This window comes from Manacus candei, unplaced genomic scaffold (assembly GCF_025592945.1).
Source record: "Manacus candei isolate 608988 ecotype Guabito, Panama unplaced genomic scaffold, ASM2559294v1 h1tg000047l, whole genome shotgun sequence".
In the NCBI taxonomy this organism is placed as follows: Eukaryota; Metazoa; Chordata; class Aves; order Passeriformes; family Pipridae; genus Manacus; species Manacus candei.
The window spans coordinates 6,720,860-6,737,106 of record NW_026138095.1 but is presented as its reverse complement, the minus strand read 5'-3'; the positions used below and the strand labels follow the sequence as shown (position 1 = coordinate 6,737,106).

At 48.6% G+C, this 16,247-nt stretch overlaps 1 protein-coding gene and 1 long non-coding RNA gene across 4 annotated transcripts; one reads left to right on the top strand and one right to left on the bottom strand.

The window, feature by feature from the left end:
- Window positions 1-345: 345 nt before the first annotated feature.
- On the bottom strand, window positions 346-12,184 carry NUP85 (nucleoporin 85). Of its 3 annotated transcripts, none has more exons than XM_051797914.1 (19): window positions 12,083-12,184; window positions 11,459-11,552; window positions 11,173-11,335; window positions 10,727-10,797; window positions 10,213-10,256; window positions 9,392-9,461; window positions 8,344-8,465; window positions 7,872-8,006; window positions 7,437-7,559; window positions 6,926-7,057; window positions 6,423-6,529; window positions 6,058-6,141; window positions 5,837-5,902; window positions 5,211-5,362; window positions 5,006-5,123; window positions 3,536-3,636; window positions 1,780-1,931; window positions 1,112-1,198; window positions 346-532 (listed from the first exon to the last, which is right to left on the bottom strand). In XM_051797914.1, exons 3-19 carry the CDS (start codon window positions 11,223-11,225, stop codon window positions 431-433), a joined length of 1,719 nt encoding a protein of 572 aa, XP_051653874.1. In that variant the 5' UTR covers window positions 11,226-11,335; window positions 11,459-11,552; window positions 12,083-12,184; the 3' UTR covers window positions 346-430. The 3 variants fall into 3 exon arrangements, with proteins under 3 accessions (XP_051653874.1, XP_051653872.1, XP_051653873.1); XM_051797912.1 differs by lacking the exon at window positions 12,083-12,184 and adding an exon at window positions 11,627-11,718; XM_051797913.1 differs by lacking the exon at window positions 12,083-12,184 and adding an exon at window positions 11,630-11,674.
- Window positions 12,185-12,228: 44 nt separating this feature from the next.
- Window positions 12,229-16,088, top strand: LOC127475794 (uncharacterized). The gene is made up of 3 exons (XR_007906339.1): window positions 12,229-13,444; window positions 13,636-13,891; window positions 15,300-16,088. It is a non-coding gene; the product is annotated as an uncharacterized LOC127475794 (long non-coding RNA).
- Window positions 16,089-16,247: the final 159 nt, after the last annotated feature.

Here is a 16,247-nt window from a genome sequence, read left to right as displayed (position 1 = left end):
CTGGGCTGGCCCTTTCTCATAACGGCTCTTGGAGGGCACTGCTGGTTATGGAAAGCCTCAAACCCAACCCATGGACTCAAGGCCATCCAAACTAAACAAAAATGGCAAAGTTGCTGTTCCCAAAACCCCAGTGATATAACAGTGGCCTTCGTTTCAGGCTGGGTGTTGAGAGGTAAAGAAACCAAGAAATGCAAGGAAAAACTGCACTGAGTCATTTCACCAGGGGAGGGCTGCCAGGCCAAGCTGGAACAAGCACCTGTTTTGATGCAGCTCCTTCATAAAAGTTAAAAATCATGTCCATCTAAGTTCTGTTTATGGAAGACAAGAACAAATGATCAAGCAATCTGCAAAACAAGACATTTATTCTTAAAAAAAGTCAGTTTATGTACAGTGAGCCCCAGAGGAAGAGGAAGATCACATCCTGCCATCCTCAGGACCCCTCCACGGTGCCTTCTTTGACAATGACTCGTGCAAGATTCCGTGCCAGAGCAAGTCTCAGCATTTCCACTTTGGTGGTCTCAACATCATCCTCCTGGAAGAGAGCAGAGCTTGGGTCAGAGGACTGCACACAGTAACGACCTGGGAAGAGTCTCTCTCTGGGTTTGGAAAGTAAGGATGCAGGTCATTAAGAGGGAGAGTCCTTGTGTATTTACCTGTTACAGGGACTCCCACGAACAGCAAAAGCTACATTTCCTACTTTACAGCTCAACCCAGGGCAGCCGTGCCAAGCCTTTCCATTCCCTGGCAGCTGCAGGGGTTTGCATGTGCAGCAAATGGCTCCCTGTTCCCTGCCTGGAACGCTCAGAGCTGGAGCTGCTGGATGGCAGCACCTCAGCTTTTCACTGCCCGTGTAATCTGCTATTATTTATCTTGGAAAAGCATCACAGTCTAATCCAAACCAGCAGAACATGAGGAGTGGGAGCTCTCCTGCACTGGGTTTGAGAATACTTCAAGCTCTCTGGATGATGCCCTGTTTGGCTGCCCCTGAACACCCTGTGCCATCCTGTCCCTCTTTTCTGCCCTCATGTAGGAATATAAGTGTAGAGCTTTCCTGACACTCCCCACAGCCCCCCAATTCATTATCCAGTTGTCCTCAAAACAAAATTCCTACCTGGAATTTCTGTTTATCCGCGTTCCCTGCCGTCAGGTCTTCCAGGCATCGCATCAACTCATAAGTCTGTTCTGCTGAAAATATGATCTGTGGAAATGAAAGCATTTACTGAGAACGATCAAGTTTAAGGACATCACACAGTCTGAGAAAATGCAGTTTTGAGGAAGAGAATGCTTTCACACTCCCACAGATCTGTTCTGACCCTTTCAGTCACAGGATCAAAGGATAATTTGGGCTGGATATGACTTTGGGAGATCTCTAGAGCCACCTCCTGCGCCAAGCAGGGTCAGCTACAAGGTCAGAGCGGCTGCTCTGGGTCTGTAATTGCTGAATTGTCCTTTTCTTGATGGATCTTAAAGCAAAAATTGGATTAGAAGAGGGAAGCACACTAGAACCACCTTCAAGCCAAATACCCAAAGGAGCTGGATGCAGTGTGTGCTTAAAATACCAGCACAGATCAATTCCACTGCTGTTCTAAAAGCAGGGAACAGAGGTAAGAATTGGTTATCTCATCCTGGGTCCCCTGGTGGGACACACGGAACTGCCATGGACAGTTCTTGCACTGGAAATGCAAATCCTGGGGCAGGAAAGGGGTCACCGCTTTTGAGATCCTTTGTCAAGGAGGAAGCAGGGGTGGGGAGGGCTCTGGGTGTGAGCAGCCATCTCACCTCCTTTTGCTCCAGCAGCGGGAGCGCGTCGGTGAGCAGGGTCATCCAGAAGGAGCAGGGGGCGATGTGGGCCGTCATCAGCGTCAGCAGCAGCCGCGCCGCCTCCGGGAACCGCTTCTCCCCGTAGAGCCGGTGGAACTCCCGGTACTTCCCTGCACACCACGGGGGTTGGTGGAGGAGACAGAGGGGCAGGGGTTGCTGGGCTTTCAGAGATGCCTTTGCAGAACCACCCCCAACTGAAATATTCTGAGCCCAAAGCAGGCCAGGTCTGGTGAATGGGAATGTGGTGCATGGAGAAAGGTGACAACAGAGCCTGGCTGAAAGGGCACCAAAACCTGCTGCTGTGCTGGGTGAGGTTCAGGGTTTACACCAGCCTGTTCAGTGGCTGCTGCTGCCTCGTGCTGAGTGTCTGCAGGGGAGCACTGCCCCAGTGGCTTAGAGAGCAGAGATAATGTTCTTTTGGATACCATAGAATATCAGGTCTGAAAGGCTGCGTTGCCCTCCTAGTTGCTTAAATGGGAACTGGGATCTTTGTTAATAGGGAAAGGTCTGCTTTTGCTAAGATTTAGTGGGATCAATATCCAGCATGTGAGAAGTGGCTGAGGATGAAAGGGGGGTTCATTCTGCAGCTTTGTTTGTAGCTACTACACTGTCAAGCTCCTGGAAGTTCATGATTCCCTTTCAGATTCACCTCTGACTAATGCTTGAGCTCAAGGTGGAGACATGGGAAAGCTGTCAAGCAAAGGTACACCTAATGCTTCTAGAATTCCAAAGGAAAAACAGGCAAAAGTATTTTCAGGTCTTTCAGGATTGTTTATAAAGAGCAGAAAGGGAAATAGTTTCTCTGGGGCTGACATGAGGGTCACTGGCTGATGTTGGGCATGCAGAGATGAGGGATTACCAATTTGCTAAGTCATGTTTACCTTCTAGGCCTAATTTAGGATAAGGTTTAAACGAAGGAAATTCAGTTGCAGTTTTGCAAGCTGGGACCAAGTGGGAACAGACCAAACTCAGGATAACCCTCCGTGTAATGCTGGTCAGGCAGAGGGAGTCAATCCAATGCCAACAGCTACTCCAAATTCCTATTAGATTCTGGCCCCAGTAATTGGGCTTGTTAACTGCCACAGCACCAGAGAAAGGGGCATTTTAGCTCCATTTCCTGTTTTGGTCCATGAATCAAAGGCCACAGAGCAGCTGCAGGCAGAGGGGCAGGTCAGCACAGCTACTCTGTGCCAGGCAGGAGGAGGAAGCTGTGGTACGGGAGGGAAACGAGCTGGGGCTCCTCACTGTCACTTGGCACAGCAGCTGCAGTGGGAGGGCAGGGAGGGCTCTTGTTCCAGGGAGCTTGAGACTGCCACAGGGAACCCACATTGTGGAGATTCTGGAGAACTTAGTAAAATTATCACATTGCCAATGTAACTTAAAACAGTGGTTTACTCCCCCAAGGAACCCCCCTAAGGTATCCCAGGTAGCCTTTGTTAGTATTTCAGAGCCTCTCTAGGTAGTGATCCAGCCTGGAAAATGACTAAGGAAGGGGAAGGTAGGAGTGTCAGGATTCAGGGCTGTCCTGCTGAGAGCAGCAGTCAGTGCCATCCCCTGGTAGAAGCTGCATCCCAAATCACATTTCCCATTTGCTTGCCCCTCATCACTAAACCAGGATGTAGCCAGAAGGAGGAAAGGATAAATCCAAGTAATTCCATGGAGTTCACTACGTTCTAAATAACAGACCAGTATGAAAACTGTAGGCAGTTCTCACCAAGGAATGTCAGCCTGTCACTGAGCAGCATGGATGGTCCCAAATTGTCAATGAGGTCCAAGTCAGAGAAACACCCCCTTTCACAATAGTCCTTAAGGAATCTGGGGAGAAAGGAACACAGTGAAAGCTCAGAGGGGAGAACATCATCCACATCCATTCTGTATCTCCTAATCCCTTCCCAGAAAATTTGATTGTACTTGACTGAGTTCCATCTTAACCGACCTCCTGCGAGGGTTTCCGAAGTCATCAAAGACTCCATGGAAGCAGCCAATGAACTGGTGTAACATACATTTAACAGACACCTCATTTATACTTCTGCATTTTGTGGAGCTGAGATCTGTTCTTTTAAAAAGAGCAACTGAAGGAAGGCACTCAGGAAGCTGAGGCTGGTGGATGCATAAATAACACTCCCAGATCATAACAAAAGCTCTGTTTTTCTGCTGTGTGAAAAAGTTGATAAGCAGCAGGAACAAAAACAATGCTAAAAGCTTTTCATCTGTTTTGTCACAGCCTTCATTATGCTGCTTTTTGCAGAGCTGCTTCCTGTGACGGTTTCTTTTCTCCTTCTGTTGAAGGAAATGTAGCGATTCCCACTCCCTCAGAGGACAAATGAAAAAAAAGCCCAAACCAAAGCTGAGACCAGCAATCTCTTACCACTCCCTTTTTCCACTGCTGAAGACAGTGTTGCCTGCCCACCTACCCAGGGTGTCATTTCAAAATTATACTCTTATCAATGAAGAGATGGTACCTGCCTATTTCCAATTAGCAAAACCCACATGGCATGGGTTGCTGGAGATTAAAAAGCATAGAGTTGGCAGAGGTTTTGTTGAGGCCTGAGCCAAGTGCCAGCATCCTCCTCACTTTCACAACACCCTTCCCAGCCTGGCAAGGTCAGGAATTGTGACAAGCTCATGCAAAACCAGGGAAACAATAACACTTTTCTCCTTGCTGCAAATGTTGTAATTGTGGGGTGAGATTTTTAGCAGAAATGGTGGCTTAAGTGACTCCCACTGCCTTGTTTGGAGGTTGTGTGGGGAACTTGACTGGTTACAAATAATCTGCTCAACAAAGCACAGACGGGGATTATCCTCCACCCAAATCAGTCCCCCGGGTCACTGTCCAGCCCATCAAACAGCTCTATCAGAGCAAATGAAGGGCAGTGCAGAAGGCAGAAATTACTGAAACAAATGTTTATCAAAGCAAGGTCTAAGAGGGTTGGATTCCTGGTTTATAAATAAGGATTGCTGTTTTGTCTCCAGCTGTCAGGAAGGAAAACGGCGTAGAGGACAAGCTAGGTACTGCAGAGGAGAGACTGAGGATGTGTTCTAGTCCACAAGCAGGTGCCTGCCCTGAGGGAAAGCTCAGCCCCACTGCCAGCAGCAGCTTTCCTGGCCCTGGCAGAGTGGCTGCCTGCCCCGTCCCCCACCCCAGAGTGGCAGCAGCAGCCTGGGGGCTGCTGTCCCAGCTCACCTGTCCGAGATGAGCGTGGCAAACGCCGCGTCCTTGGCCCGGATGCTCCAGGACAGGGCCGAGCCCAGGCGGTTGTTCCGCAGGGCCTTCATGGCCATGATCTTGCAGATGCTGCGGACTGGGGAGGACACACAGGAGGGAAAGGATTAAGTTTGGGTAGTTTCACTTGTATCCCTGCAAAGAGTGAGACTGAAGATCCCCCCACCTTGCTCGTGCATCTGCCTCTGCTCGCAGATCCGCAGCACCTTGAGGGCCTTCTGCTCCGTGTTGAGGGGGATGCGCTCGATGTGCAGCTCCAGGTACACCCGCCCGAACTCCGGGCAGTGGTCAAAGTAATCGACCCCCAGCTGCCACAGGCTGAGAGAGGGGCAAAATCAACCACCATTCCCATCACATAAACCTTCAGTGAGCACGACAGTGAAGCCCCAAGGAGCATCCCAGTCTGCATTATAACTGATAGCTCTGATTAATTTGTGTTCAGACCTGAAATGGCTTTTCCTTTCTGCCAAATGCCAGCTGCCTGTAATGTAACTTTGGAATGCCACAGCTTTGGAATACCTGCAGCTCTGAAGTGCTTCAGTGCAAGTCACTCTGCACAGTGGCAGGAGTGACTCTGCCCTGGTCAGTACGTGTGATGGGCTCCCACAGACAGCTTTTGTCTTTCATTCAGGAGAGGAAATGTGCCAGTCTTGTACGATCCCTTAGGGATACCTCTGCTGAAATTCTAACAGTGACTTCTCTTTGCCTTTTTTACTTCATGAACATGCAGTTATTTGGTTTGGCTGCCCTGGTGTTAGTCTATCCTATGAGTAATAAAACAGAAGTTGGAACCTGTGATGGGAGAAGAGTCCCGAGGCGTATTCCAGCAGGAGGAACTCACGCATGTTTGAACCAAAACTAAGGGAAAGAGAGAAAACAGACATTATTATTTGCATCTCGATGGAAAAACCTGCTGACATTACTTCACAAGTACTTTTACTTTCTGCAGCATGTTTTCTCAGGGGCTATCTTAATCAGCTTAATCCAAATCATCAATGCAAAGAAATACTTACTAGAGATTGTGAGACTGCAGGAGTTTGCAGTGGTCCAGCAGGTCAGTCAGATGAGCCACAAACCACCAATTGCTGAGGACGATGCTGTGTTTGAAGCAAAAGAAAGAAAAAACTAAGCCTACCACTGCCAAGGATTGTGTCAGGTTTTCCACAGGCTTTTCCTACCAATACATAGCTCTGTTACAGTGCAATGTCTGGCTGCAATGTCCCAGACCTTATGGAATACTTTTAATTGCTGCCAACTTCGCATATTTCTGCCAAATTCTTTGCAAGGATGATCAGGTGGGCTGTACCCATATCCCCCACCCCAAATAACACAGAAACAATACTGCAGAACTAGAGAATCAAAAGCCTTAAAACTCAACCTGCATTCCTTGATCACTTGATGCATCTCAAACTCAAAGGCTGCCATTAAAATCATGTCTAGAGGCTCAGGGCTGCTCTCTCCACCCAGGAACAGGTCCATACTAGACTGTGGAATGAGATGACAAGACGTGATAAATTCAGAAGTTGTGAGATGGTAAAAGTAAGATTTGTTCGGACGTAGCAGCCTAGTTTAACTTATTTTATGGGAAATAACAGATCATAGAGACCAAACACATTAAGAAAAAAGATTTTTTTTCCTTATTTTAGCATAAGAAAACTGGAAAACAATTGCAGGAACACAACTGGTGACAGATACTGAAAAGTGGGTCTTCAACAATTATTTGTCAACTTAATCAGTCTCCTAGTCCTCTTACAAACCCCAAGCAACACCTTACAGGAATGTCATTGCTGTAAGATTTCAACCCTCCCAAAGACTTTCACTCAGTGCAGTAACCCTTGTGTGCATGGAACTGGAGGATATAAAGGTAATTCCATTTCCTACCTGTGCATAGAACCGCAGCTCCATCGGCTTCACAGTGGGATGGGAATACAGGAGCCGGGTAACCAGAAAGTGGTACCATGTGGTCATGAGCTCCTTCTTCTCCAGGATGGCATCCTCATCTCCCACCAGGATCTAACGGGATAAAACCACAGGAGTAATTCTGCAGATTCAGTGATGTACACAGACGCACTGTAACTCTCCAGGGGCATCACTCCTGCTTTGCAAAGGTGAGGATTTGATCAAAATTAAATAACAAAGATCCTTCTCAGAGCCCAGTTTCCTCATCAGCCTTATGGCCCTGGACAGGAGGAGCAACGGATCTGCCCAGGCTTGCAAAGTTTGTTGCAAACCAAGAACACAGGACATTAGACTGGCCTGAAATCTCCTGATTTAATGAACACATCATCCAGCATATTATTAAAGTTACTTATGGCTACACTGAGCTCCTGAAATCCACAAGGATGGATTCAATACCTGTCCACAGTTTCCTTCCTTCCCAGCCAAAACACACCTTGCAGATGGACTCCATGTGGGGATTGGAAGCGAAAGTCCCATCCTGTAGAAACCTCTGACATTCCTCGTGCCAGTGCTGCCATTTCAGCTCCAGCTCAGTCAGTGTCTGGGTGTTGCCAAGCTGAACAGAGGGTAAGAAACACAGAATAAGTGAAACAGCAAGTCAAATCACAACAGGCACTTGGGCTTAACTCACAGTGGTTCTTGATAAAAAGCTAAATATAGGGCTGCCCATGATCCTTCTATACTGGTTTGTCACCTAACAGGCTTTTACCTGAATTGTTGGGTCTTTGGGCAATTAGAGAATACAAATATTGTTACTGTGAAGGAATATGAGTGAGATGTTCTAATGGGGAATAATTTGTTGCAGGGGACACATCAGAGGTGGCTCTTTTCCCAAAGAACTGCGTGAAAAAATCTGCTTTGTACATACACTGGGCATGGGCATCTTCTTCATCAGGTCATCCAAGATTTTGTACATGTTCATGGAGGTGGGATTGGCAGTGACTTCCTTGGAGAGCAAGTGCCGTGCTTCGTCCATCCGGCCTTGGAGCACAAAGACATCCACCTGCAAAATCCACCCGCCCATGAGCACCCAGGAAGGGCATCAGAGGGGAATTCTAACCTGTGATTCAGGCAAGTGGAGTGGAGTTAAAATGCTTAAACTGCTAATGCAAATACACAGTGTAAGTCTTGAGCTCTATGGGTCATGAAAGTGGGAGGCTCAGGATGGCAGTGAGGGGCAGGATGATGATCAGAATGGCTTCACCTCAAAACCTACACGGGCAGAGAGCAGCAGCGTCCCAGCTTCTGAGGCGCGGTCTAGTGTCAAGTAGGGAAGAGGAAGGAAAGCACACAGGCACGAATTCTCTTTGTTTAAGAATCCTGTAGGTGATGGCACTCACCACGTTCCAGAAGAGCTTGTGTTTGGAGGGGTTCTCACTGCTCAGAACTTCCCGGACCATGCTGTCCACATCACACACATGGAGTCGCACCCAGTCCAGGAGGCGAAGCAGGAGGGGCCCAGCTGTGTGCAGACAAGGTTTCCCTCTTAGTTCCCACCTGTTTGTTCCCAAACTGCTCTCTCACAAACCTTAACAGTCGGACATCATTAGATGGGGTTCACTGGTTGGATTTCTGCCTCCCACACTCAAGTTACAGAGCTCCCTAAGCAGCCAGGCTGTGGGAGCACCCGCTGCTGACAGGTTTCCCTGTGGCAAATTTTAGACAGAGCAGCAACGAGGTCCAGCAGAAAACCCAAACCAGTTACTTGAAGAAATAAAAGGTGAGTGACTCGGATCATAAATCCTGCAATGCCAAAAGACAAATAGAATATTTCTGTTTATTTTAACGTCAGTTCATTACTATTAACTGAATATGAGGAAGAAATTTGGCATTAGGTGATTAACTTTTCTTCAGATTAAGTAATTTGTGAATCTCTTCTGAATTCTGGAACTGTGCAAGTAGTGTATTTGTTTGCATAACCTGATTTCCTTAAAAAAATTATTTACTACTTTAAATTGCTGGTGTAAACAAACTGACTTCAAAAATGGCATCCTAAAGTTAAAGGAGTTGTATCAGAGCTGTATCAATGTCAGCTGGCATTGACATATTTGATGCTAAAAGATGTGTTTATGCTTAGAAGTCAAATACATTGGCAGCAACATTTGATATGTCTTCTCTTCATAACCTATCTGATAAAAGAGACAATTTAAATCATAGTGTACCATGCAGGAGGGGGAAAAGTAGAGGGCAAACTGAATAGCATGACATAATTCAATATGAAGAAGGCAATTAACTGAGGCAGAAGGGGTATTAAAGGGTTTATTGCCACTCAACATATCTCTAAAACATATTAAACTATGACATAATGGATGACATACACATTTTAAACAAATGTATATGCAAACACAAAACCCTTCAGTCTTAACACCAGGATAGTTCCCTGCTCACCTGCAGCTGCTTCAACAAACAGTATCTCACAGAGGTTCCAGATCAGCTCCATCGCAGAGAGAATGGAAACCTGAGGAAAAGCAGGGCCAGGTTTCAGAGTTAGTAATTATTCCAGTTGGGTTTTGTAACCACACAAAGGCATCTGCTGTCCACAGCAATCAGTTAAACTCAGTTTGTACAGAAAAATGTCATATTGACATTTCAGAGATAGAAATTAAAGGCCGTGTCTTCTCCACACACATTCAGCTCAGAAAGTATTGATGTTGTTTGTGTTCTGAAATGCAGCAATAATCAGTCAGCAGTGGGCAATACCAACCAGGGCTATTGTCAGCCTTTGGCACTTCTAAGATTAATAACACAGAGAAGGAAGAAAGGCCAAAGGAGAAACATCACTGCAGCTAACAGGACAAAACTGCTGTGAGCACTCTGCTCCTCCCAGAACACTCCTGTGCCGTCTGACAGCTCACAGTGGACACCCAGAGCTTGCTGTGAGGCTCAGATGCAGCTGGTTGGAATCTGAGTGTTGGAGAGGTGAAGGTTCAGACAGGCAAGTCTGAAACTTTTCTGGTCAGTCATCTTTGAGATGACAAGAAAACACACCTATAACACTAAATATATAAGACACGGCAGTGAATTGAGGTGTTGGACATCTTTAGAAGTAGGGGAACTATTTATTTCCTTTTATTCTTGGTCATGAACTGCATCTACTGTACTAAGATAGAGTTAAATCTAAAGTGCTTTATGTCACAGTGGTGGCCTGGTGAATTCACCAGCCAGAGATCCGTGTTCAGCTGTGACTGTGTGACATGAATGCAGGTTACCTGGGTGCTGTACTGGCCTTGCAGGGCAGGGTCCCGAGCTGAAACTGAGGGAACAAGAAAAACCAAAGAGCGACACATTTACCTTTGACAGCCCCTTCTAGGCTCATAAATAAGACAATAATACCTGATTACTCATCAAGCACAGACCTAAATGAGCTTTGTAAACTTGTTTTATAAATCCTGTGCAAATATGGGTATGGCTACAGGGCATAGATGAGTAACATTTCCCACTTTCTGGGGAAGCAAGCTATTAAACTGGATTCGGTTTCCTGTAAAACTGGAGCCAAAGATATGAAAAGGCTTAAAGTCCCCCAAAAATCACTGTGAGGAAAAAAATAATCTCTGACCAGATTTACACACTAATTTGGAAATTTCTGGCATGAAATAGAGTCCTGAGAATTACTGAAACCTACCCACGCTATAGTACAGTGGTTGCAGTAACTTACCATTGAAATGCTACTTTTATAGTCACAACTAGTGTTTCCTTTTCTTGCAGGAGAACAAACCAACTTACCAGCTGCCTGGTGCATGTCTTCCATGCAGGCTCTTATCACCGACCGGTAGTTTTTACTCACTTGAACCAACCTGCCAAGCGCAAAAAGGCTTTGGTTGGAGAGAGCTTTTGGAGTTTTAGTCTCATGCCTACTGCCCTTGCAAGTCTCTCTGGGGCAGCAGGGACTCCCAGCACTTGGGTGGCTCCAGCTGGAATCAGTGAGACTGTGCCACACTATACACTGGCACGGATTTGTTCAGCGTGGTTACTGGAAGGATCGGAGACTTGTTTGGTAACATCACCCCAAAACGATCATTGTTTCTGTCCCGCTGCTGATTACAGAGGTGGTCAAAGCAGCCTGGCCAGTGGCACATCCCTCTCTGGGGGTGTTTATCAGTCCACGGCGCTGGCCCGGCTGGGGAAGGGGCAGAGGTGCCCCCCACGCTCCCGCGCCCCAAAACACTCACTGCGCCTTCCGCGACTTCCCCGCCAGCTCCTCCTCGCTGCGCTGCAGCCCCATGAAGATCCCGTGCGACTCATTGAAGAGTTTCCGCAGGGTCTGGATGTAGATGTCCTGATCCCTGCGCACCACGAACACGCGGGACGAGCCGGGCGCTCCCTCCCCGGCGTCTGCAACAGAGCCCGTCAGCGCCAGGGACTGGGACCGAGATCGGGACCGGGATGGGGATCGGGATCGGGACCAGCATGGGGATCGGGATCGGGACCGGGATGGGGATCGGGACCGGGACCCACCTGCGCGGCCGAAGCGTGTCTCGCACACCAGCACCTCGGCGGGGCCCCAGGCGAAGCAGAGCTGCCGGGCCGACGGGTCCGCGCCCGGCACCACCTGTGTGGGGACAGCGGCCCGTCAGCGGCGGCCCCGGCCCCGCACCCGCCCCGCCCGCCCCGCCCGTCCCGCACCACGAGCGGCGGCTCCGTGTCAGGCTCCTCCATGGCCGCTCCCGCTCCCGCCGAGGCTCCTCAGGCCCCTCCGGGCTGCCCGCAACGCCGCCTGCCCGCCCCGAGCCCCGAGCCCCGCGCCCGGCCCCGAGCCCGGCCCGGCCCCGCCGCCGCCGCCCCGGCGGAGCCGCCGCCCGGGGAACGGGAGGGAGCGGGAACCGCCGGCGGGTCGGGGCAGGCGCCGCCGCTCGCCCCGGAAGCACCGCCCGCTGCCGAGGCCCCGCCGGGGCGGGACGGGCCCCGCTCCGCCCCGATCCCGATCCCGCCACAGCCGCGTCCCCGGGACGGGCTGGGGCTGCCCCGGGGGGCTCTGAGCCTCCGCGTGGCGAGCGGGGGAACGGGGGTGCGTGGATGGATGGAGGGATGGAGGGATGGAGGGAGGGAGGGAGGGAGGGAGGCCGCCCCATATTGCTCTACTTCATTTTCCTGTCAGGAGGGATTCAGTGCGCTGTGGGTGTGGTGCTGGCCCTGGGCGTGGGGGTCAAAGAATCGCGGGATGGGTCAGGATGGAAGGGGCATCTGGTCAGTGGAGTCATCTGGTCCCACCTCCCTGCTCCAACAGGGTCATCCCAGAGCACGTGGCACAGGATCGCACCCAGACGGTTCTGGAATATCTCCAGTGACAGTTCTGGGAGACTCCACACCCTCTCTGGACAATCTGTCCCAGTGCTTGGTCACTGCACAGCATTGTCTTTGTGCTCGCTTCATTGACTGCGCTGTAATAACCAGTTTCTCATTTCTTTATGCACACAAAAAACACGTGCAGGTACATGAGCCTACAGGATGTTGAAGGTGACGCTCTCTGGAGCTCTCAGGTGACCTCATTGATAAAGCTGCCTAATCAAATTAAGTGCCCTGTGACTTCAGTGAGTTGCCGGTGGGCTGGGGAAGGACTCATAATGGAGCAGGATCACAGCAGGAAGAACTCCCGCTGTGCCTTATTCAATTACTCACGGTCCGGGTGAAGGTCGCTACCCCCTGGGCAGAGGTGCCTGCTGGAAGCTGCCTCATCACCTTTCTGCTGATGCTGGGAGCTCACATGCCACTTGAGTATCCCTTGATACCTTGGTGTGATAAAACACTAACTACATCCTGCTCCTCCTTCCCACCTCTGTGTACTCACTTTTTGCCTGTGCCTCCCAATAACCAAGTTGTTCTGTGATACACTTTTTAAGACAAATATTAGCAGTGCTGTCTTGCTGACCTCACAGCTGGAACCAGTCCCTCTCAGGCTGGTGCTTTTCAGAGACGCTCACTTAAAAATTAATTTTTCAAGATAGCGTAAATCATCCGCTGTCCTCGTATGACAAATGCTGCAACACTCCTCAGCTAAATTGCCCTTTTTTACTTATCAGCTGCTGCATCCATCATTTCCAATAAAAATAAAGCCAGCAGTTATCTCTGGCAAGAGCATGTTGTGTCACCAGTCGTGCTGAGAAAAGGAAGTGGTGTCTGCTCAGGTCAGCAGGAATGGCTTGTTGCAGGGTAGAAGAACTTAAATGCTCAGAAAGCTGCTTGAGCAACTGACTCATCAGTTTTAAATATCTCGCCTTTTATTGTGGGTGAGGGTCCTGTTTTTTGTTATTGGGGATGTGCATGTATTCAAATCTCTGTTGTACGAAGTCAAATTCAGCTCTCGTCTTACAAAATGGTGCTGCTCTATGCTGCAGACTTCTGAGGATGTCAGTGGGGATGCCTAGATCTAAAATGGCTCCAGATACAAATGAAAACTGGATGAAAACCCAGCAGTAAGAGGCCTCCTGCCTTCATTCCTCAAGGGTAAGGTGCTGCTTCTACAACTGCATCAGTTTCTTGTGACTGGCAGAATATAGATAGAATATACACTGTGTAGGGAACAGGGCCCTGCCTGCAGCCCAAAGGCAGGTGACCAACCTTTACCATCTGTATTGCAAGGCCTGATGACCCCAGAGAGTGCCCCTCCCTCACTGGTCTTTTTTTCTCTTCCTCAGCATGGAGAGGGAAGTGTTGGTGGCTGAGGTGGTGGATCTAGGAGTGGGGCAGCGTCCTCTTCTGCTCCAGCATCCCTCTGTGTAAAGAGACACTGAAAGGTGGAACTCTCTGATCCTCTCCTGCTTGTCTCTTGGCACGTGCAGTCCACTTTGCTCACTCACTAAAAGCCTCAGGGGCTTTTTCTATCTGCAGCATCTGGTGTTCTTAAACTGATGAGGAAGGTGGCTGGTTCCTGGGGGGGTCATCTTGGGAAAGGTGAGTTTTAGTATGAAATCCTGACATTTCTTAATCCTCTTTTGAACACTGGCTGGAGCTCTGCACGTATCTAGAAGGAAAACATTCCTGCTCATGTCTCAAAAAGGCTTCTGTGCCTGTCCAGTCCATGTAATTAAGCAGAATTGGGAATGACTGTGTCACCATGGAACTTCACATTGCTCAAAAAGGCTTTGGGTCCAGCAAGGAAGGCAAAGGCAAAGAGAAACTGCATTGCTGTCTTACAGCCAGGAGAAAAAGAAAAAGCCAAAAACAAAAGGTCTGATGAGGATAGGAGTTAGAAACTGTGAAACAGGAGGATTGGAAGCTATTTGGGGAACAGGGAGAATGATCAGCATCGTGAATGGGGAAGGCACAGCACAGGCAGGGCCTCAGGCAAAAGGTAATTTCTATTCCCAGGGCTAAGCTAGAATTAATGAAGAGCAAAGCCTGAGTAAAGCACTCAGACCTGCAGGGTGGGGGCTGAGCTCGATGCACTCGTTTATGCCTCCAAATTACTGTTTGCTTTCTGTCCTTGCCTTGGCCTCAGTGCAAAGTAACACACAGTTCTGGAGGGGCTGGAGTTGCTTTCGAAGGTTTATGCTTGCTGATGGGCAGGAGCACACACCTTCTGCCTGTAGCTGCCTTAATGTCTTAAAAATCTTAACGATTTAAAATCTCAGTGTGAAAGGAATGTATGTGGAATGCCTGTATTCCCTACCCTCTTCACTAGAGGCTGGTGAATTAAGCCAAAGAGCTCTGCAAGATACACCATATTCCTTCCTTATAAAACTGCTGTACAAGAATTAAACAAAGCATGGAAATATTTTAAGACACAACACGTGGACTTCCCCCCCCCCCCCCCCAGAGTTGGAATTGTCTCAGGAATTCTCACTGGGATGCTTCCCTATTCACTTCCCTTCAGCTCCGTGCATTGAAGAGGAGGAGCTGAGAGGGACAAAAAGCTTTGCTTTGCTCCCCTCTGCTGCAGCCCGGTCCCTGCAGGACTGGCCTTTGTAGTTCCCAGTGTGGCTTCTCCCCCGCCGCTCGCTCCGAGTGCTGCCGCTGGCCAGTCCCTTTGCAGGTTTTAGCACTGCCCATTGTCGGCTCCACCGAGCCTCTAGTTTCTCAGAGTTTCCTCTGTTGCTATGTAAAAATAAAAGCCACACAGAGATGAGGTTTGTAGAAACCTGCTCTGTGATTTGGGATCTGTGTAATTGGTGGTGAGGCCGATGCTGGTACAGCTGAAACAGTTTGCAGCCTTTTTGAGCACATCTAACTCCTGCAGTGGCAGTGCAATCCCATATGTTCTCATAAAATCTAGAGTATTTTCCTGTCTTTTTTAGCACATTTGTTCTATTTGTGATGCTGCCTTAATGTGTGTCTCGCTTGAAGCCATTCCTACCTTCAGGTCTTTCATGCCCTGCTCAGGTCTTGGCCAGGTTCATCCCACATCCCAAAGATGCACAGGGATCTTCAAGGAGGGAGGGGGAAGAAATGACAAGAGCAAAATAAAACAGGATGGTCATGCAACATCAGCCTTGTGATGCCTTTCCTCACATTTCTCTGAGATGTTGCATCATTTCTAAAAATAGAACTTAAGGTCCATTGGGAATTGGCACTTGTCCTTTGTTCTCTGAACTACCCCTTGGGTTTGGAGTCTCCCTTAAAAAACCATGGATGAGGTAGAAGAATAGAGTGGGGATTAAGGTGCTTTATTTCCTTGTCATGTAGTTCTGCTGCTTAGTGATGATGATGGACTTTAGAAGGTCCAAAGGGCTTGCCCATTGCTCTTCAGAGCTCAAATAAAAGGAGACTGATCAACCATCAGACATGTGAGGGGATTTGGACTGAAGCACATTGTCTTCTCTAGCCACAGGTGCTTCTCAAATCCCTGTAACTGAAATAAATAGAAAAATAATAGCATGAGTAATTAAAATCAGAGAAAACAGGCAGGATCAAGTGATTGGAACAGTCTTTTGATGATAAATCAAGGAAAATGACACAGGTAGGAGTGGAAGCACAGCTCAAAGGAGTGTCTATTTGAGTTGCAGTCGCAGTTTGAAACAGCATCTGTTGCCTTCTTGGGTCAGACTGAGTGCATCCAGTGCCTGGGAATTTTCCAGAACTGACTCAAGAAGACTCTTCAGAAGGAGTAAAATACCCAAACTGAAAGGTTCTATGAAATTTTAGATTAAATTTGATCTTTCAGAGTACCGAAGCAGAGGGAAAGCTTTACAATCTATGGGAGCCTGAACTACAAGGAGATGGTAAAAGGCTTCACAGCAGTATTTTGTGGAAGTTCAGCTGCCTGCTTGCCTCAGGTAGGGCTGTCCCTGTGTTATTTTCTCAACTGTGG

Excerpts from the sequence above, each read along its gene's own strand:
- NUP85 (XM_051797912.1), bottom strand. The coding sequence starts at position 11,659 with ATGGAGGAGCCTGACACGGAGCCGCCGCTCGTG. Across the intron at positions 9,462-10,212 it reads AAGGCCAGTACAGCACCCAG|GTTTCCATTCTCTCTGCGAT; the intron begins GTAACCTGCATT and ends GCTTTTCCTCAG. Across the intron at positions 7,560-7,871 it reads AGAAGATGCCCATGCCCAGT|CTTGGCAACACCCAGACACT; the intron begins GTATGTACAAAG and ends CCCTCTGTTCAG.